Source organism: Leuciscus leuciscus (genome assembly GCF_965113295.1).
Source record: "Leuciscus leuciscus genome assembly, chromosome: 13".
In the NCBI taxonomy this organism is placed as follows: Eukaryota; Metazoa; Chordata; class Actinopteri; order Cypriniformes; family Leuciscidae; genus Leuciscus; species Leuciscus leuciscus.
In genome coordinates, this window is record NC_138737.1 from 13,803,020 (window position 1) to 13,825,723 (window position 22,704).

At 39.0% G+C, this 22,704-nt stretch overlaps 1 protein-coding gene across 3 annotated transcripts; it reads right to left on the minus strand.

Moving 5' to 3' along the window:
* Window positions 1–1,308: 1,308 nt before the first annotated feature.
* Window positions 1,309–16,514, minus strand: gpr173 (G protein-coupled receptor 173). Of its 3 annotated transcripts, XM_082189353.1 has the most exons (3): window positions 16,362–16,514; window positions 13,985–14,125; window positions 1,309–6,224 (listed from the first exon to the last, which is right to left on the minus strand). In XM_082189353.1, the coding sequence occupies exon 3, from the start codon at window positions 5,991–5,993 to the stop codon at window positions 4,830–4,832; it is 1,164 nt and encodes a 387-aa protein (XP_082045479.1). In that variant the 5' UTR covers window positions 5,994–6,224; window positions 13,985–14,125; window positions 16,362–16,514; the 3' UTR covers window positions 1,309–4,829. The 3 variants fall into 3 exon arrangements, with proteins under 3 accessions (XP_082045479.1, XP_082045477.1, XP_082045478.1); XM_082189351.1 differs by lacking the exons at window positions 13,985–14,125; window positions 16,362–16,514 and adding an exon at window positions 12,258–13,373; XM_082189352.1 differs by lacking the exons at window positions 13,985–14,125; window positions 16,362–16,514 and adding an exon at window positions 10,043–10,526.
* Window positions 16,515–22,704: the final 6,190 nt, after the last annotated feature.

The following is a 22,704-nucleotide window of genomic DNA, read 5'->3' on the forward strand; positions in this document are numbered from 1 at the left end:
AAATAGCAATAAATAACACATCTGTGTAGTGAATATGGGAGTGGGCTACAATAGAACCCTATTCATCTGGCCTTGCTGACACTCAGCTCAGCTTTAACCTGCCATGAGGAGCTGAGATTCCTCCAGGCCAGCGTCTTTCCTCATCCCTCTCCCTCTGCTGTTGAAGTCTTCATTCCTCCCTGCTGTCATTCTGTTCATTTATATATCCATAGCTCTTTTGTACACCTATCTTCTACTCTGTAGAACCTAGATAAACTATCTACAGAGCATCCCGATATGCTGTGGTTGCCGAGGGCGAGTGGTTGCCTTTATTGGATTTGCTGTGGATCAAACTTCAGAAAGCGCAGACTGGCAAACATTAATCAGCTGACCTTACACATATGGTCTGAGCATCTAACCATGGCCAATCTCACGCCGGGTGAACTAATGTTCATCCACCGCATGCTGCTGAACATTTCACTGTTGAATTCCGATGGAACCTAAGGTGGCTGCAGAGACACCCTGGTACAATCTGATGTTATTAAAAGCTCATGCAAATATTTAACATTCTTGCAAATGACCCAAATTGGAAAGAAGGAACAGAGCGAGAACCTGAATAAACATATTCGTTAATCTGATTAAAAAAATGTAAGCCGTCATGAAATGGAAGTATATCCAAGTGAAAGGCTTCTCAAACAAGAACAAATTCAAAGCGGACTTGATTTTGTCCAAACGGGAATTGATTGGATGGTTGGATGGTTGTATTTTGCTATTGCTGTGATGTCATGTGAGTGACAGGTTGTCCCGCCCTCACGCCAGTAAACACATCATCAGCAAAGAGATGTCGCAGCAAGAGGGAAGGGAAGTTATTTTGATTAAAATTACGGCACATGAATAAAAAAATTTATAAAAAATTATGTGCACAGATAAATCATTTAAAATAAATACTGCAATATTCCATATAAAAACAAGAATTGTACATTTTGATTTCATGCTGACTTTAAAATAATCACATCTAAATTGTTGGCCTGAAAGGGAAATGCTCATCCTATATAGTTCAGTCTCTTCGACACATTTTAGCTGACTTAGATCTTCCTGCAGTGCAGAGAATCTGCCATAAGTATAAAGTAGATAAAGGTCAAAGGTCAACTCATAATCCAAGCGTGTGAATCTGAGGTGTCTTCGAGCTGGCAAACTTCACTGTCAAAGAGGTTACAAACATGATAAAAGAATAAAGACTTCAATAATAAAACAAGAATATTGCTAACTCAATCCTGAACTCACAGCATTGAGTAAAAATCAGACCACATTAAGAGTCAAAAATGCAACAAAAGTAAACTTTTATTGTCATGTTGGAAAAAAAATCCTGTTGATTTACAGATCAAGATATCTGAAAGCTGACTCACGTTTCTTTCTCTTTTTTTCTTCAATTTTTCCATTACCCCCTTCATTCATCATGCATTCACAAATAAACAACTCCTGAGTTGCTCAACTAAAATTTCAGTGAACATATGTGCTGTCTATTGCTCTTATAATAGTTAGCTGTGTGAGTGGCTTGTCATATCTAAGCAGTTTTAAAGATTTTTGTCATCCATTCAGTAGTTCAGTGAGCTGACATGATGAAATCACATACTCATTCATAACATAATTTGGAAATTAGCGATTAATCAGAAAAAGATTTTGTGATCAACTCAGGCACTATCAATAATCAATATGAAAGGCAAATAAAATGAAGACATTGGTATGTTAGATAAAACTTTCTCAACCTTAAATAAATTATGTTACAGTTTTTGCTTACAAATTCATTGCATTGTCAGAATAATTAAACTCAAGAAAACTCATATTTGTCTGTTTTCTAAATGGATTCTAAACTGATCACTTGCTATTTAAAGGAGCAACTTGAATATCATATTTCACTTGCCAAATAAATGTATTATTGAAATTCATTTCAAGATGTGGTAAACAAGACATATTCATTTTTGAGTGTTGGTTATATCCATATTCCATGTTGATTCTAATAAACATTATGTCTTATTTAAGGCTCAGCTCTCTGTAGTCTTTGCAGTTGTGTTGAAGCATTGAAAATGTGAAATTTTAGTGGATCAACTACAGGAGTGGTTCCTATCAAATGGTGCATCTCTGACCTTTCACCTTTGCTTTGCTCCTCATGAGTACCCAGTTTTATCCACACACTCATACTCAGCGTAAACACTCACACACACATGCGTGGTAAAAAGATGACGATCAAGGGTCGTAACCCCACCCTTCACTCCGCCCCCCACTTGAAGTTAGTGCATTGTCCATATAATACACATGAAATTACACAGAGGTTCACAGTTATTTTACAAAAGATAAGATGCCTGAAGCAACTAAAAATGTTCTACCAGGCATTTTTGCTTGTTACAAAATCACATCCGGTTCACCCAACCCCCAACACTGACCCAAGCGATTTCCTATTCACAGGTGAATACAACAATAGCCCAAACCATCATTCACATACTGTCCCCCACCCCAAACCCGCCCAAAGACGAGAAGAAGAAAAAAGTCTCGAAGAAATCCTTACGAATCCAAGAAGTTCCTTTTAATTCCACGGAAAATCAATTTGTGTCTCTCTGTGTTGTTTTGTTTTCGTAAATTCAAGTCTCTCCAGAGAACTGAGCAAAATTGTACACTCCCACATGTCGCAGTTCATAAATTTGTTATCAATAACGCAGCTGATGCAGGCGTCTTCTTACCCGCAACCCAGAGGCTTGTTAAGGGCAGCAAGACATGTCCACCGATAATCCACAAATACACAGTGTTGTGTTTTCCCCAGCATATGTTTTAGTATGATTTATTGGTGTCTTTAGAAGCATACAGCTTTCAGATCATTCTTGCATTGGTAACATTAAACCTTGGTAATGGAATAAGGCATAAAATGCAGATAACAGAAATAATTATTCCTCTTTTTCTGTTCATCATAGATGTTTTTTTCCTGTGTTTTTGCAATGACAGGTTTCAGAAAAAGAAAGTCTGATCACTCCTACCAATGCCATGCCTACCGTACAGAGAGAGATCTCATTGAACATTCACGGAAATATTACAATCTGTCCTGTCTGTGTTGGTCAGCATTCTGATTCAAATCAATATATGCCAGAGAAATCATGTGGCTGATCAATGATTTCTTGAGTTGTGTGCAAAATATTAAGGGAAATTCATTTGACACTCAACCCATTTGGAAATTTAGTCCATCCACTTATTAGCTCCTAATGAAATGGAATACTTCAAAAAAGAAATCTAAACATTCCACTAACACCTTACATGTTTTTCTTCCCTAATCTCAAACACATTCATATTTTCATTACAAGATTAAAAATCTGATTTTTTTTTTTATTTCTGGTCAACAGGAGGCCGAGATACACTGTCAGACTTTAGGTTCCTTAATACCTGACCAACAACTTCTTTCCAATAATCCATTCATCCTGTGTTAGTCTGTAAAACACAGTAAATGCAAACTAAAATACCTCTAACGCAACCTACCTGTCACTTACATGATTGAAAATGTAAAGTCTGAAATTATCACTTTCCAAGATACATGTATGAAAATCACATATTAAAAACCTTTTGTATCCGACAGGCTAGCAAACTTTCTTTCAAGTAATTCAAAACGCAAAAGACCAAGTAACTTCTCCTTTACAACAACTTCTGTGCAAGCGTTCGGAAGGATAAATGATCGGTTGGTTTAACCGAAATGCATCATTAACAAATCAGTATTCAATACTGATCCGTCTCTTCACAAAACAAGTAACAGTAAAATACTTCACCTTTTCTGGTTTCAACATCATAAGATGGTCATATATTCAGATTCATTATGGAAATTATAAAGGCATGAGTTATTGAGTGCAATGATATGAAATATTCTATAAATTAAGTAAATAGAGCTGAGAGAAAAAAAGACAAATTAAGAAACAATAAATTACAGCAAAAACTCAGGGAAAGAACCTTCAACCCTGAATAGGCCATATTTCACACAGATTCATATTTTCAGTCAGCTCCTTTTGTCTACAATCCCTTTGAATCAACATTATTTGTTCTGGAAGTTGCTTATTATACACACTGTTTTTCTTGAGCATCTTAATTCCTGTCTGATGAAGCCACAGGAAGGATTCAGCCCAACCAATTAGCATAAATTGTAGGAACTTTGTCTTTTTTTGTCAGCCTCATTCATTCCTAGAGGCTTATGCTTGGCACTCATTCTTAAAAATAGTTTAATCTCAAGTTTGTTTTCCCTTAAAGATAAGGTAATACACATGCACATTGAGTATTTTTGAATCACTTGTTCAAATAATATAAATTACTCTGCCAGGAGTGCAGCTGTTCACAAGGCATGAATACGAATATTTTTGCAAATCTTTGATTCGAGGCCCTCAGGATCCTGGTAAAGGGATACAGATACTGAGCCAAATCAAATGGTAATGTTTGTTGAGATCGATCATAAGAAGCCATTTGATATAGCCTTCATACATTCACCATAAAATAGACCATCAGTTTGGTTGATTTGTGAATTTGTACCACCCTAAAGCGAAACACATGGTTCTTCAAACCTGTTCAAGAGTTGATTTACCAAACCACACATTAGTGTAGAGCTCATTTTGCCCTTAAAATCATTAAGGTGACAGTAGATGCTTATTCCGTGACATCCACCCTTTTAAAGCATCTTAAACTAAATCAAAGGCCACAACAGCTCTTAAAGTTTGTCCATGTCTCCATAATTACAGACCCCTTATTCCCTCCCCCCTGGCTGTCCACTTTCCAACCATCCAGAAGAGAAAGAACAGAAAAAAAAGAACATTATGAATGAACACTCATCTTCACATGACACAGTAAGGCTCACGGGGCAGTTGAGGTGGAGTTCTACAACAGGGAGGCAGGTGGGCCAGCAGGCCCTTCTTCAGGTCCTTGTTGAGGAAAAAGCAGATGATGGGGTTCACACCCGCCTGGGCGAAACTCATCCACACGGTAGTAGACAGATACCGGTGCGGGATGGTGCATGCCTTAACAAAGACCCGCCAGTAACAGGCCACAATGTACGGGGACCAAAGCACCAGAAAAAACAAGGTGATGACATAGAACATCCTGCCAAGCTGTTTCTCGGCCTTAAACTCCTCCATGCCTAGCAGGCGTCTGTTCTGGTTGTGCAAGTTCTGCCTGATGCCCAATAAAGTGGGAGGCATTGGGCCACGGCCGAACCCTGCTATCCAGTTTGCGGCAGCCTGGCCTGTGGCTCCAGGTCCGTGAAAGGTCCAGTTTTGGCTGATGGCTGGAACCATTTGGACTGGCTTCATCTTTCTGTGTTTGTATTCGAACAGCAGAAGCTTCATGTATACCACGTGAGTGGCCAAGATTAGCACAGCCAGCATCAGCATAAAGCCTAATGTGTCGTTGGCCTTGAAGTAGCGATGTTCGAAGATGCACTGGTCCTCCTCGCGGATAAACTTGTAGGTGCCAACGTCAAAGACGGGCGGGAATGCCATGGCGACCGACAGTGTCCAGACCATACATACCACCGCCACACATGTCCAGAAGGTCATTCGCTTGGAGTAGAACCGATGGTGGGCGATAGCCATGTAACGTGTGACGCTGATGCAGAACAGCATGAAGGCAGCATGGAAGCAAAAAAGGACGGCCATGAAGGCCACCACCTTGCAGCTGAGCACGCTGTAAGTCCAGGCCGAGCCATTCTTGATGGACACCAGCACGAAGGGAAAGCACACCGCCGAACGGATGGTGTCGGCAAGGCAGAGGTCCAGAAGAAAGTAGTAGGGTGCCTTGTGTAGGGCTCTGTCCCTTAGCACCAGCAGGGATACCACTAAGTTGCCCACCAGGCTGATGCAGATGATCAGCCCCAGAAGGATGAGTTTCACATAGGTAGACACGGCTGAAGAAGGTGCTCCACCCATCATGCCACCTGTTGTGGACACCACAGCCGCCAAGGGGTTCCCAGGCCCATCACTGCTTGCGTTTCCGTTGGCCATCCCTTTTGCTGCTCAATTTGCACACCTCCTCCTTCAACTCCTCCTTTACCCCCACTTCCTCCACTCCCTTCTCCACCTCCGCCACCTCCAGCTGAGCTGTCGTCCGTCCTCGTGGTTGCCTTTCGTTGTTGTCTCAAATGGAAGGAGAGAAGCTTGATATGCATTGCCCCATTTTGTACAGTTTTCTTTGGAACGTCCCTTTAAACGTGCCACCTCTCTTGGCCTCCACACCTGTGAATAAAAAACAAAACATTTGTTACAAACAAATGCTGGTCTTTAAAGGCCACAAATACAACTGACTTTTGGGGAAAGTATATCATTTCTGTAATGCCTGGGAAAAAAGATGTTTAGGTCAAGAAGAGTTAAATATCATGAAATGATATTGATGCAGGAAAAAATAATAATATTCTTAATTCCAATACAACATTTTTTTTCTTGAAAATAAATTGAGCACTGAGGAGACCACACTAATACAACAGCAAACTACTAGAGCAGAATACAAAATTTAACTCTAGAAGTACTATGGCAATTCATAAATAACGTGAAAATTATCCAAAAACATTCAGGTACAGCAGACTTAAAAAACAAAAAAATCAAATAAAGAATATTGGCCATGTGTGGAAACATACTTGTGATAAAAAGTATTGGGGAAATTAACACATTAACATTTTGTTATTTACCAGAAAGGTTAAGGTTTCAAACTACACTAATGATGGTCGACCATTATTCCCAAACATTATGTTACAGTCCTGTTTCGCATGTACATACTATGTACTTATTGTAGTAATGACACAAACTTGGTAAGGTTCTAACCCTAAACCTACACCCTAAACCTTACATTACTCAGTACTTTGTAAGTAGGCTACTGTAACATATATATTCAGTTTCATTTTCATTAACTTTTAGTTGGTTTCTGTTTTCCTTTGACCTAGTTCTCACCAGTCTTTAGTTGTCATAGTAACTAATTTAATTTGTCATTCTGTTCAGCTGTGTTCCCCCTTATTATCGCTTGTATTTAAGTTCATGTGTGTTCCCCTTCAATTTGTCTGGTCTCATTAATGCTAGAGTTGTGTTTGTTCGCCTGCCTTGATTTGAGCCAACCATCACCACCCAGTAGACCTCCCAGACACCAAAGGACTTAGCTGGATGGAGGTCGTCATAAGGTGTCTGGAAAGTGTCTACCCCCGATCCATACCACAGCCTGACCCCAGCCAGAGCCCAGTCCATCACCACCCGATAGACAGATACTATGCCTGAGCCCCATGCAAACTAAGCTCTGAAACACAGTCTGACCAGGGGTGTGAGCCGTCATCCATCGTCGTGGGAGTCCTCATGGAATTCTAGGGTATTGAAGCGAGCCCCGGCCACCCTCCCGCCACTGAGAGTGAGTACCGGCTAGACCAAATGGACTGTTTATTTGATTGTGGAGAGATGAATTCCTTGTGTCCCTTTTTCATCTTGCCAGAATATGTATCGTCTTCAGTCCTGCTAAACCCGCCCAGCCTCCCTCTCCCACCACCTCTTCAGCCTACCATCAGGAATACTTTGTTTTTTGTTGGTTTTTGTGCTGTTCTCCATTCTCCTCAGCCATTCCTGCCACCCAGTTGTAATCGGTCCCTCTGTCACCTATACCTTCTTTCAGTGGCGTGGTTACACAGAGGACCTGCCGGGAGCCAATTCCGCCTGTGCGTGATGAGCCTGTGGCTCCAACTCCAGGTTCTGAGTGCTCTGTCCCTCTTGGACCCATTGTCCTGACTCCCTTCCTCCCTCGACTCCAGCGTGAAAAATCGGGCATTCGGCCACGGTGGGCTCCCTCGGACTGTCGGCTGCACCTGGGTCGGACATCGTCACACCTTCGCTGCAGACTTGCGCACGGTCTGCTGCTCTCCGGCCCTCCACCCCTTTGGCTTTAGCTAGCTCTGCTCTCGGTCACTTCAGCTCAAACTCTGCCCTCCGGATACCTACTTTCTACTATCTCAGGGGGTTGTCGCTGCGGCTCCGTGGCGGCCGCAAGGTCATCAGCCTCCCATCGCTCCCTCTGCTCTCCTTCTGTGCTCTAGGCTCCACTATGCTCTGGGCTCCACTACCTACGGCTCCATCGCTGTTGGACGTCCCCCTGGTGTCATCAACCAGGATTCTGCCACGGCTCCTCCCTCCATCAATTCCACCTTGGGCTATCGTCCTGGTCATACTCTGGGTCAGCACCATCTGGCCACTCCTCCCTTCATCTCTTCCATGGTTGCTGCCTCCATCTACTCCATGGTCTCGTCTGCCTGTTTATTTTTTTAACCATCCCTTTGCCTGCTTCTCTCCACATCCTTTCGCCATCTCGTTGTCCCCCTCCAAAGCCCTCAATCCCCATATTTTTTGACTAGTTATGTATCCAAAATTGACAGGTAGAGAATGTTTCTGCAAGACGCTCCCCCGAACAGTTGTTTTTTGTTTGATTACATGCACTTTAAAGATACGCATTCCACTCAAACCAAAATAATAATGGGGTTGTTCACAAATAAAGCGGTCTGGAGACATGTTTTTAAAAGTTGAACGTCTTTTAACTTGGCACGGCATCTTAAATATGCACATGCGTGAGATGCTGAAAAAGATTTAAAAAGTCAGATTACAGTTACTTTTTTATGGTTTACATGATTACATATTCACACAATGGCAGTAAATTGTTCATAAATTATTGATTTTTCTCTAATTCTTTTTTTATATATATTTTTTATACCATTTTAGCTTTGACTATATTCTCAATATAGAATGGGCATGTAAATAAATCTGTGATGCTTCTAAATTTGGGGACAAAAGCACCTCTCAATTACACCATGTATGAGATATTAAGTTACGAAACACTACTGATATCAGTATGGTACACAATAATCCTATTCAAATTTAAGTGATAAATGACTTTGCTTGAAAAAAAAAGTAGACAGAATACATGACCTAAAATGAGTAATCTAGGTTACGCTACCATCATGTAATCTGTAATCAGTAACGGACTACAATTTGCAAGTAATCTGCCCAGCAATACGTATAGAGGCAGATGTGATTTCACAAGACACCTATTGCAGTATTGGGGACATTTTATGTTTGGTAAGTAATGATTCTATAATTAAGTTAATTAATTTAAAACCCTAAGTGCATTGTGCATGAAACATTTATTTTCAATAATGTTAAATATGAATGATTTTAAAGATAAAGTAAATGAAAAAAAATCTTAAAACCTATATATTTTAGTGCATACATCAAATTTAAACTACTATAGAAAGAAAAGAAAAAAAGAGCACCTGACAACACAAAAGGTATTTTATTTGTGTTCACCATCAGTAAACACAGATCAATCAATAATTTGCTGAATGAGATAAGCAGGGCTCCTCTAAGCATCTGCTGTAACATGCTGAGGAACATCTTCTGCTTCTCCCTTAGTGCCGAACAGATCAGCTGTTTCCACCACACGCTACATGGCATGCCAGCAACTAGTCTTTCATGGTAATTACCTCATTGTTGCTAGGCTACAACACATCACTTTTTATGTGTTGAGTATAGGCATGTGGACCGGGATGCGGGGGCAAGGGGTGTGGGGGAAGGGGGAGAATGAAAGAGTTAGGGGGTGGAAAATCTTTTAAATCTACATTAAAAGCCATTAGCAGAGCTTCAAAACAAAGCTTTAGAATATATAGCGATATTGTTCTGAAAATGTTTCCAATGTCACCAAATGTTTCTGAAAGTTCCACCTATCTCAGGCTTTCTCATTTACACCCACATACCGAAAAGGCAGTCTCTGCCCCTGGTTGGCAGTATTTAGTAGAGAGCATAATATACTTTCCAAACAGACATGTACCCTGCTGTGGTGTAGAACAGCCAGCTAGCATTATCTGACTCTCAATGTGAAAGAGCACTAATCCATGAATCCAGGCGTATACCTACACCTGCTGAGGTGATATTTGCAGCACTTAAAGCACCATTTGTGCCAGCCCTCACTGGCTAACATTCTCAGGTACCGAGAAAGCTACAAGTAGATGCTAGCTGATGACAAAGTCACTGAGTACCTTAGTCCAACTGGAGATAGAACTGCGCCGACCCATTGTTTTAGAGCAGAAACACTAATTCACTTGTGTCACAGCAATTACAGCTGCTTGTTGCTAGGCTACGGGGTCCTTCTGCCTTGTGCGGTGTATGTGTCTTTGTAAGCCTCAATGCAACTCAGAATTGTATGCGTTGAGGTGAGCTGGGAAGGAAAAAAAGTGTCACTCATGAGAAATAATCAGCCAGAATGGAGATTAAAGTAAATGTTTCTGTCACAGAGAAGATAAAATGTTACAGCCTTACTGTGACAACCTGTTGTAACCAGTTTACAAAATGTACAGCTTTATATCATTTAAAGGTGTTATTTGAATCAGCACTTCCACTGATTAAATTTCAGAAATGTAGTCTTAAGTATTGTTATTGTTAAGAAGATGTTTCCAATTGTAGAAACCTCTAGATAGAAACATGACAATTTTATAAATATTAAGTGATATAACGTTCTACATGCGTATCATTGAACTTTACCTTTATGCAAAAAAAAAAGATAAAAGGAAAAAAAATATTAAACTTGAACAGATGTTTTCCCACTGCTTAATGTCAAAGTTTTCTCTTGAAAAACAAAAAAGTAGTTCAGTGACCTGATATGAGGGGAGTATTAACATTTTTATGGTCCAAAGATGAAACTTTTCAATATGCAGATTGTATCGATTTGCGTGCAAATAGTTCCCACTGTAAATTCAGTATTTAACATAGGCTATATGTCTTGGAAGACAAACTGGTCTGTTGGTCTACATGTAATCTAATGAATTTAAATATCCCTTATGAGGTAGTACATACTGTTTTTGTCACTATACAGCAAGGCAGTACTTTCCTAAACACCTGTTTATCCCTAAGCACTGCAAAATGATTCTAGCCAAAAAGGTGCAATTCCAAAAGGTTGGATTTTTAAAATGTTGCTATCACATACATTTTCAGACAAAGTGCTTTTTTCGTAACTATCAAATAGTTACTGTGGGTAAAAGATAATGTGGGGTAAAAAGTCCATAAAGATGGTAGAGCTAAAGGTTCACAGTGAAAACCCCCCACTGTGGACAAAACGCTTCCAAAAATAAATTATACAAAATACACAAATACAATTGAGACTACATTTGTTAATTTACAAAATGTATATCAAAATACACACACACACACACACACACACACACACATGTTGCGTAAGCGAGGACTTTAGCTCCATTGTAACTACCCATTACAGTTGTCATCCCTTGGGTTATCATTTTGTTATATTAATTATTCGGACTCTTTAATATTTCCCTCCAGAGATTTAGCGTGCTCTTATCTCGCATTAATAGTGAGAAGGCCTTCGATGTCGTTGGGAGGAGTCAGGTGTAAAGGGAGTTGGTTGGAGGTAGAAGGCTGGATAGCAACAGCAGTGAATATCGCTACCGTGGTCTCGGTGGGAGGAGGCGACGCGGAATTCACCAACCAAACGAGCCTGAATCATTTCGACTCTCCCACACCTATCGTTTTGATACGATAAAAAAGAACAACGTGATCCCGTCGTTCGTGGCTAGCTTTTAGAAAGTGTTTTCTCCGTATCTCCATCATCTTCATTTGCGACAGGCTATCGGTGCGCTTGGTGATGCGCCATACTGATATAGCCTACATAAATCGTTTACTGAACTAGAACCTGTTTTACAGCGCGTGCGTTGTCAGTGGGTTTCAGTGAAACACCTGAAAAACATGAAAATAATGTATTGCTTTGAACTAATGACGTGACTCGCACAGCCAATACGCAAAAGTGCAAATGACCCGTATGGACTCTGTCAGGGCGCATATACGACAGTCCCAGACAGTGTTACACTGCTATTTCGTTATCTAACTCTCTTGGGTGCGATTCACATCTTCTTAGAGCACTGTGCCCTGCATGGTTATCATTAGATATCATGAAGAACTACGGCGTCTCTCCCTCTCTGTGTGTGTCTTATTCCGCGCGCGCATCTGCGCGTTTGCATGAGGGACAATGAAATAACAAATGCATAAAACAGGCCTGCATTTCACTTCAGTATACATATTATGCGTCATGCAGAGAGTCATGGATGTTTATTTTTTATTATTGACTTTTTAAAAAAATATATTTTTTATTTTAAATGCTCGAGCAATTGTATCCTCCATTTTATAAGGCTAGTTAATTATAAAACATCAAATAGGAGAGTCATAAAGTGATGGATGTCTTACTTGTAATTCTTGGTCTTCCTCCAGACAATGGATCTTGTCTCGATAGTAGGCCTTAACGGGAGCTTGTTGCAAATATTAAAAAAATCAAAATAAATAAAAAATTGAAACGCACAAAAAGGTGCAAATACGTTTTTTTGATCCGACACAACGCATTCAATAAATCGCTCATGAATCCAAATTGTAATCCAAGATGAACCTCGACGTCCTTTATGAACAGAGAATGAAAAATATATATAATTAATTAATTAATTAATTAATACACGGAATGGTCACGTCTGAAAAACAGAAACAAGACCTGTTTCACTGGAAAGTCTTTTGCTGAACGGGTTAAACAATATTATGCCAGAAGCTGGAATATTACATACATACAGGTTTTAAAAAACAAAAAATATCGTTTCCTCTTTTTTCGTGTGCATGTCATGTCTACGGGTTTTCCATAAAGCTAGGCCAAGCTTTAGCAGTATATTCCCATCACACGGTGACTAAATCAAGCAGAGTTTAATAGCACAATTACTCTATTTCTGCAGTGTTTTTGTGGTTTCGATTAATCCTGAGATACAGCGTCAGTATCATTATCTTGTACGCAGATTTAGATTTGTAAATAACGACTGGCTCTCGGTACTGGGCTACAAGACAAGACGCTTCTTCCCATCTTCATTTCTTGCTGGAGCCAAAGACATTTTCTCCCACGCCACACCGATTCACATCTTATCTTCGACGGGAATAAATCCGCTTTACCAAGCATCATCCTTCGGTACATCCATTGGCATCAGCGTTGTCCTCTCACATAGTGTAGTCATTCTATGTGGAGACATGTACACAGTACATGTAAGCGCCCTATATATTTAAAATGCATAAGCCTGGTACGGTCTGTAATGCAAGGCGCAAAAAAGATGGATCACACATTGCAGTCAGAACCGAGTCTTTGCTCGGGAATTGGCCATTAATGTTAGTATCCCGGTGCCATCGCTGAAGAATGTTAACGAAAAATGAAGGAAATTAAATGGGTTCTTCTGCGAAGGAAACAGTAGCTCTCGTCTCTGCGCTCTCCCTCAGTTTTCTCTGGATCGGATCCCTTCGGAAACGCCTCGGGATTTTTCGGCAGCCTCACTTACCTTGTTCTCCTCACTGTGGTGCACTGAAATCATAGGCTAGACAACCACAACTTTTAAACGGCCAGTGTTTTTTTGTAAAAAAATACACATTTATTTCCCCCCAAAATACGCATATTTGTTTTCCTGTTTTGAATTAATGATGAAGGATGGTTTAAATCTCATGCACTCAAAAAAAATAAAATAAAAAAAAAATAAAAAAAATATATATATATATATATATAGATTTGAGTGTTTTCCAAAAATATGGAAGTATTGCTATTTTACCAAAATAAAAACAATACAATAGCCTACAAATATATAGGCTACTTATTGATATAGCTTACATTCTTAATCCTTCATCCTTAAAAATTTCAAAACAGGTACCCTAAACAAATATGAAAAAAACTATTCAAAACAATAAAAAGATATTGATAGGCTATAGGCTATATCATTAGGCTTACACTGTAGTCGGTAAAAATAGGGCCACATTTTCTAATGTTACAATGTAGAAATTACTAGAAGGCCCAGTTCTCTTCTGTGGATTTTGGGTCTTTGGCACATTTTTTATTGAAGAGAGGAATGTTGTAAGCCAGCTCGCTCAGTAGGCCCTTGGTGTGTGAGCGTTTAATCTACCTGTAACTTCCTGGTAAAAAGGTGTTTTGTCTCTGCGTGACACAGCGATCCGCTGCGTGCCCTCATGCCTGGCCAAACAGCTGCCTGAACCGCTGGAAGCCGCAGGAACAGATGGCCTTACCCGACAAAAGGAAAACCGACCTGAGGACACACAATCACTCACCTGAAAGGAATGAAAGTACAAAACTGACATTTTTAAAGTTGTTTAATTTATAGGCAGCACAAAATGGTGGATTTACCATATAAATAGATAATAGATCAATGTCCCCTTTCTATTTGCTAAACGAATCTTGTGTGATGTTTATAGCACTGGTAAGCTGCTGCTACATCCACTGCTGTTGTAGCCTACCTAATGCAATGCAGCATGGTCACTGGTAAAAAGTTTCAAATTGTTACTTCACAAAGTAAGTTTAAACGGCCCCTGAACTGTGTTGTAGCCTATACTCTGCTATATCCCCACCATCATCTTTCATTATGATAATTAAGATAATTTTATATAGTTTTCGTAATAAGCAAAGGTCTGTCATAACACTAGCCTCAAATGGAAAAAGCTCTCTGGGTTCAGTAGCGCCCTCTAGTGGAAAGAGTTATAGATCGCTACAGTACTTAGTCCAGTTTATTTCTTCATTTGACAGACGGTCTTCATTTCACACTTCGGTTTCACAGACAAGGCTTAAGCCTAGTACCAGGCTTAAATGCATGTTTGAGCTGTTTTAACTGAAAGCAACTTGCACTGGCATATCTTAAAATATGTCAGTGCCATTGTTTTGTCTCAAGATGCACATCAGTAATGTATACATTTTTCTAAGGCATATATTTATGTATTATTTTTTCTTATAAAATCTACTTAAATGCCCAAATTGAACTAAGGCCTAATCCTGTCTGTGAAACCAGGCCATTGTGTTCTTAATTACAGTAAAAACACTGTGATGACACTGTGGTGCGGTATATTTTTTTGTTGTTGTTGTGATGTGATGCATGGTGACATCACTAATGGCTGAATTTAAGTAATTAAAGAAATTACAATTTCTTATTATAATAAGTAATAATTACTTATTATAATAAGTAGCTATTATTTAAATGATTATTTAAGTTATGTTTACATTATTAAGTAGTTATTTAAGTGAACTTTATTAAGTTATTATTAAATAAATGTTCTTTATGTTTATTTAAAAAAATATTATTTTAAATATTACATAGGCTACAATTTATACATGCATATTTATATATTAATATAATATAATTGTCTATAAAAAATACTAATTTAATTGCAGTGTTTATCATTTTCTAATAGAATTTTGACATAATTCTGAAGATAATGACCTTTTTATGATAAAAAAAAAAGTATACTTGCACAATGAATGATCTCTCTCTGTCTGTCAGCAGACTCAGCACAGATGCTCGATAGCTACTTTTCTACTCAAATAAATTCTTCACCCTGAGTGGTACCTCAAAGGCCACTTCAGAGAAAAAACTGGCTTAAAACCGTTTTGTTTAGGTAGTCTGACTCAAAATAAGGCTTACAATGAATTAACATGAGCTGCATCAGCATCCATCCCTCACCCATAATGCAGTTCAGCTGTTTAATGCATGCAGGGCCTATATATATTTTTTAAGAATAGTCTTTATTTACTGATTTAGATCAATATTATATGTAAGTGGAGCATGGAATTTGTTAGTTTATTCTAAAGAGATTTATTTGCGATAAGTGAGAGCTCCTTTTGTAATTAGAAAGAGCTTTGTCACTCGTTCCAGTGAAAGTGTTTATCTGTGCAAATTTGATGGCAAGGAATCGTGTGACTGTCGACGATCACTGACGGGCTTTCAAAGGAAATCAGAAAGCAGCTTATCAGAAATCAGAACATGACATGTGTGACATTTGCCAACCACAAAAATAAGAATTCTCATCAAAACAAACTTGTCGTTTGCTCGTGTGAGGACAGTCCCATTTATGTAAATTGAAATTTTGTGTGATTGCAGCAGCAGTTTTAGTTGTTGCTTGCTTAAAATTAAGCCCTACTTTAAGTTTAGTTATTTTGAAATGGGCATACTGATTCAGCTTTTATGCAGTGTGCACTTATTATAATTAAATATCAATAATATAGCCTACTAATATTTAAATGATCACATATGAAAAAGTAAAAGATTTAAATATTTGCCACTAAACTTGTTTCCGTACAACCCACTGTATAATAAATAAATAAAAACTTTAACCTTTGAAGAGGACATCTGATATGTTGATAATTGGTGTTAATTATAGTGAAAGCTGAGCTGAGTTTTTCCAATACAGTCATTTTGTTAATGAAAACATAGCAGTTGTTAGAATTTGAAAGGGTTAGTTCAGCCAAAAATGAAAAGTCTGTCAGTTATTACTCACCCTCATGTTGTTCCAACCCCGTAAGACTTTCGTTCACCTTTGGAACACAAATGAAGATATTTTTTAATTAAATCTGAGAGCTGTCTCAATCCTTCAAAGGCTTCTATGTAATCGATATCTGCCATCCCAGAAAAGTTAGTAAAGACATCGTTAAAATAGTCCAAGTGACTACAGTGGCTCAACCTTAAGTTTATCAAGCAAAAAAATAAAATAAAATAAATAACGACTTTATTCAACTATTAATTTTCTTCTGTGTGGGCCTCTGAGTGAGTTCATGTAGTGTAACAGCGCAGCGTTTCTGGGTTGTACGTCAGAACGTAGGCTCACTATTGGCCGACGCTGGTCGTGTGTGTGTGATGCTGGCCAATAGTGAGCCTACTTTCTGACGTACAACCCAGAAGTGCTGCGCTGTTACACTACACTGTTAGACTTTTCTGTAATTTCTACAATTATTTACTTTAAATCACCCAGAATTACACTGCTATTTCTCTTTACAGTAAATAACTGTGATTCCCATTGCATCATGGGAATTTTCTGTGACGTCAAACACCACATACAGAGACTTACTGTATTTTTTTTTTTATTTGCTGTAGGCCTACTGTATTTGACGTAACGGCCTCTCTGACTGGCACCATTCCATTGTGCTTTTTATTTCCTAATTTTGCACACCGCGTGTCTACAACGCTATAGACCCCTTTTGCGCCGACGTCACAGTTACGTCACGGCGCTAGCTGGAGGCAAAACAAACGGAAAACTGGAGGCGGCCAATACAAACCAGCACAGATTCGGCTACATAATAAGGAGCTTAAATTATTATTTTTATTATTAAATGTCATCTTGTTGTGTTGTTGGGTGCAAGAATCGATGAAAAATGAGTATGCTGTATCTGGAATTTTTATTTCTAGAAAATATCCACATCTTTAAAATTGCACCGTCACTCTTTACATTGTCGTCTTGGCGCTGGCTAGGCAGAACTGCGGATCGCACACACAAATCTTTACATGACCATTCAGCACATAGTTATAGGCATCTAAAGATTTATATGCCCTCAGTTTCTCTTTACCCTCGGTTTCTCGGGCAGGTGTAGAAGTCAGGCCACTCAACCGTTGGTAGCGTTAACGTTAATCCTGTCAGATCGTCCATTGACTGAGCGTGTACGGGTCGGCCAATCTGGTTCCGTCCGTTAAAATGAACTTTTGCAAATAACAATCGTGGTCCTGGACAGTGAGTGACCTTGCACATTAAGATAAAATTGGATTTTCTCCAGTCATTGTTAAAAAAAACAAGCTAACAAACTGGCAAACTAACGTTAGTGAAGCGGCCAGAGGGATCTTTCTGCCTCCAGCTAAGCCCCGCCCACACAAATACGTCACCATGTTTACCAACTGTAAAAGGACCTATAACAGCCAGAGTCTGTCTTGGACACATTGAAGCGACCACACCATTAATGCAAAATTCAAACCTGTTTGTCCCTTGTCAGAAATAGCGCGAGCGCTTGGACTCGGAGTACCGTACTGTACGTCAGAAATAAAACGGGGCATCACCACACTGTCTGGCTGGGGTTTGTCGTGTCGCGCCGGAGCATCCAGTGTAATATCACTGGGTTCTGACTGTCTTTTGTTGGATCGCGCCGTTCGTGTCTGGCCCGGGGTAGAGACGGAATTCACGTCACCGAGAGAGACCAGCAAGCAAGGTAAAAAAAACAAAACATTCTGTGTGTGTTGACCGTTTTGTGCACCCCAGTTTAACCTATAGACATCATGGCGGTAACGAACTTTACCACGGTAAACTGCGCTAACGTTTCATTTTACAGACTTTGTTAGATTATTGAATTGTCGAGTTAAAATACGCCAAGCAACTCTTAGTTTACATAAACATTAAATTAACTAATGTGAAATTCTGTTTTGTTTGTAGGCAGCTAATGTTGGCCTAGTGATGAGAAAATAACATTGTATGTTAGCTACAATGACCCTCCCCTCAACAAAGAATAAAAAGACATGACCCTCCCATATTTTCCTCCGATGGTCCATTCCATAAATACCGAACTTATGTGTTTAAAGGCAACTGCAACAAAGCGCCAATTCGCGCCACTGACTTCTAGCAAGATTCCTGAGGTAAGCCTAAACTGTAACTACTTGAAATCATAGAATTTTTATATATTTTGTACGGAGCCCCTAAAGGGACGTGGTGGTGGAAATATTTTTAGTTTGGGAGAATTATTTTTTTCAAATATTTAGCGTTCCCTCGCAAAACTTTTGCGTTCCCCCGAGAAACTTTGCGTTCCGTCGCAAAACTTTTGCGTTCCCACGCAAAGCTTTTGCGTTCCCTCGCAAAGATATTTGCGTTCCCACGCAAAATCTGTTTTGAGCTCGGACAGACACTTCCTGTTTAATGTCCCGCTGGCAGTGTTTCAGAGCTCCGTACGTTAATGGAGCGTTGAAATTGGAGTCAAATATAAAGAACTGCGGTCAGTGCTTAACTCAAGGAGTTCAGTGAAGTTGGCAGTATTCACATAGGCTATTCAAACTTCCCGGATCAATATTCTTGAGCTAAATGTTGTTAAAACACAAACGACACCTATTTACAATCACAGTAACCTAGACAACGAGCTACAACCCAATTCTCATCAAAACAAGCTTTTATAATATAGGCTAAATGGATCTCTATGAGCAGGCGGCTGAGAGACAAGTTCAAAGGGACCGTCTGCAAAGTGCAATAAAACCCAGAAAACGACTACAGAATCAACTCATAGTCAAAAATACAAAAATAGTCATTAAAGCTGCAGTAGGTAACTTTTGTAAAAATGTATTTTTTACATATTTGTTAAAACTGTCATTATGTCCTGACAGTAGAATATGAGAGTGATGGGCGGATCGATCCTGAAGTATCGATACTTCGATACTGACGTGGTATCAAAAAGGATCGATCCTCACATACACATATCTATCCAAATGGGTGGTTTTTTTTACCAGTAATTTTTTATTAATTTAGCACGCAATTCAGTGCGTAAAATAAGCTTCTAAGTGGAAAAATAAGATAATGTTAGCGGATAATTGTGTAGGATAGACAATTTCTCCTAGTCATCTGGATACAAGACGAAACCAATCAATCACAGAGAGCGTTCGATGCTGGTGCTTCGCTGATCTCACAGGCCCAGTGCGTTTGGGAAACGAAGCCTTGCTTAGATGACAGAGAAACAATCGGGAGTTATTTCGCAATAAACAAACCAAAAGTGTACATAACGGTTCAAAATGTTGACGTCAGTAAGTTTTTTTTTAATGAAATTAATATTTTTATTCAACAAGGATCGATGCATTAAATTGATCAAAAGTGACAGTCAAGGGTTTTACACTGTTAAAAAAAAATCTACTTCATATAAATTGTTCTTTCAACTTTGTTCATCAAATAATTCTGCATAAAATGTATCATGGTTTCCACAAAAATATGAAACTGTTTTCAACATTGATAATAATAAGAAATGTTTCCTGAGCAGCAAATCAGCATATTAAAATGAAATATCATCATGACTGGAGTAATGATGCCGAAAATTCAGCTCTGATCACATTAATAAATTACAGTTTACTATATGGCATAGAAAACAGATAGCCTATGTTAAATTGTAATATTACAGTTTTTACTGTATTTTTGATCAAATAAATGCAGAAGAGAATTAAAAATCTTACAGACCCCAAACTTTTGAACAGTAGGCTAGTACTAGTAGGCTAGTAGTACTATAATTAGGGTAATTTTGTAAAAGTCACTGACTAATTACAGGCGAGTTGAGAGCACAAATCACAAAATATTTAGGCCTAGTAGTCATGAAAACGTATTCAGATTTAGCATATTAATGATGCATTCACCTCATAAATCATGACACACTGCTCTAGCACAGGAAAGTGCATACAAGTTAAAGTGTATGCTTTTAAAATGAAAAAGTATTGGTATCGGTATCGATATCGGCGATACTGGCCCTGTATTTACTTGGTATCGGATCGGTACCGAAATTTGCAGTATCGCCCATCACAGATAATCTGTGAAAAAATCAAGCTCCTCTGGCTCCTCCCAGTGGTCCTATTGCCATTTGCAGAAATACACCGCTCCCGGTCAGAAACAACCAATCAGAGCCAGGAGGAGTGTCTTAGCAGTGTCAATCAAGCTCATGTACACGCTGATCACACCCCTCTCTTGCACAGCGCGTACCGTTCGTCGTTCAAAATCAAGATTGCCGGTGTGCCGCAGCTGTGCTAACAACCAAAACTGCCAATTTCTCGAGTGGCACCTGATCATACAACAAAGACAGGTAAACGGAAAAAGACCGATGACGATAAACAAGCCCGTCGGAGCGGTCGGAGCCCATTGACTCAGTGTCAAAACTCTAGCCGCATAACATACAGGTAAAATGTCACGCACTGGGCAAAGCAACAATTGAAACCTGCTAATTCACTGGCTTGTCATGTTGCTGAAATAATGTACTAGCAAACCTTATTTAGCATTACACATCGCTAGAATAATTACTTACATACTGTAACGTTACCGTTATATTATCTTGCTAGCTATTTATAACTTATAGAAAGAGTGCAACGTTATGAAGTTACATTACATGTATTGCAAAATACGTAATGATTTGAGGACCAAGTTTGTAGTCAAGGTATGGGCAGGCCATAGTCAATGTAAAGCATATTGTTGATGTTTCGTCCCTACCAGTGAATGTGCCATAACTGTTTATCCGCTGTCATCAGTGGCCCTGCATGTTTACTAGCCTGCGCATTCACGGCAGGCTGCGTTGTGGGGGAGGAGCTGTGGAGGGAGGGCTGTAGCGCAGCAGAGAGTAAGGGAGTGACCTGTAAGTTGTGCTTGTTCAAATTTTCAGGCCAAGTCAACGTTTTCTAAAAGCTCCCTACTGCAGCTTTAACTTCAATGTTACAAACTGTAGTGCCACCCAATTCAGTTTACACATCAATGGTGACCCCCTGGTCATACTACACTGCTTTTGCACATTTTATATTATGAAAAAATATTCAATAACTTCACTGTAACACACCAAATTTAGTTCACATATTACTGCTCTAATGTTGGTTATAGGCCTACAACACTTAGTTTGGGAAGTAATTGCACATACAAAATAAGTAGGCCTATTCTTTACACAAATTATACTGGTACTGTACACAGCTTTTGCATTATATTTGCTTACTGAATTTGATGGCATTACACTGTATAACATTGTGAAGTTATTTAATATTTTTTCTAAAAAGGGTGAAGTTATTGATTTTATTTCATAAATAATCATAAAAATTATGTTTTTTTTTATTTTTATCAAACTAAGTAATGTAGTATAACCAGCAGGAGAGCATGTGTGAACTGAATTTGGTGACAGTACAGTGCGTCACATTGAAGCTATTGAATATGTTTAATAATATAAAATGTGCAGAAGGGTTTTGGGATTTGCACTTTACAGACGGCCCCTTATTTGGACTTGTCTCTCATTCGTCTGGTTAGAGAAAAATTCATTTTATAAAGCTCGTTTTGATGAGAATTGGGTTGTAGCTCGTTGTCTAGGTTACTGTGATTGTAAATAGGTGTCGTTTGTGTTTTAACAACGTTTAGCTCAAGATTAGGGAAGTTCGAATAGCCTGTGTGAATACTGCCAACTTCACTGAACTCCTTGAGTTTAGCACTGACCGCATTTCTTTATATTTGAGTCCAAGTTCAAACACTATGAAACGCTCCATTAACGTACGGAGCTCTGAAACACTGCCAGCGGGACATTAAACAGGACGTGTCTGTCCGAGCTGTAAACAGGTTTTGCGTGGGAACGCAAATATCTTTGCGAGGGAACGCAAAAGATTTGAAAAAAAATTATTCTCCCAACCTAAAAAATTTTCACCACCACGTCCCTTTAGGGGCTCCGTAATTTTGAGTTTTTGACATAAGTTTGCTGAAATGATTAGCAATATGTGATAAGTGCTTTGGAACCACTGGTACAGGTAGCATACAATAGCTTATAAAATCTCTATAAAATTGGCTAACTTTATATCAAATAAGTGACCTTTGCATCATGTCTAACATTATATTTATTACACAGCAAATGAACCAATCAGAAGATGTACAATTTTCTATGCTCAGTCTCACCAGATTAAATGTATCCAGGTAAGCACTGCAGTAAAACTCACTAATTCATTCATACCAAATCAGTCTAAACAACTTAAGTTTACATATTTTTGCATTATTTTGATATTTAATTAGGCAGAAGACTCTACCATTGCAGTCCCACCTGACCAGGAAGTTCCTAACATCAGCGCAAAGGTGGGTTAACTACTATAGGAAGGAGAACGATCATCACACA

Coding starts and splice junctions, on each gene's coding strand:
- gpr173 (XM_082189353.1), bottom strand. CDS start 5,993: ATGGCCAACGGAAACGCAAGCAGTGATGGGCCTGGGAACCCCTTGGCG.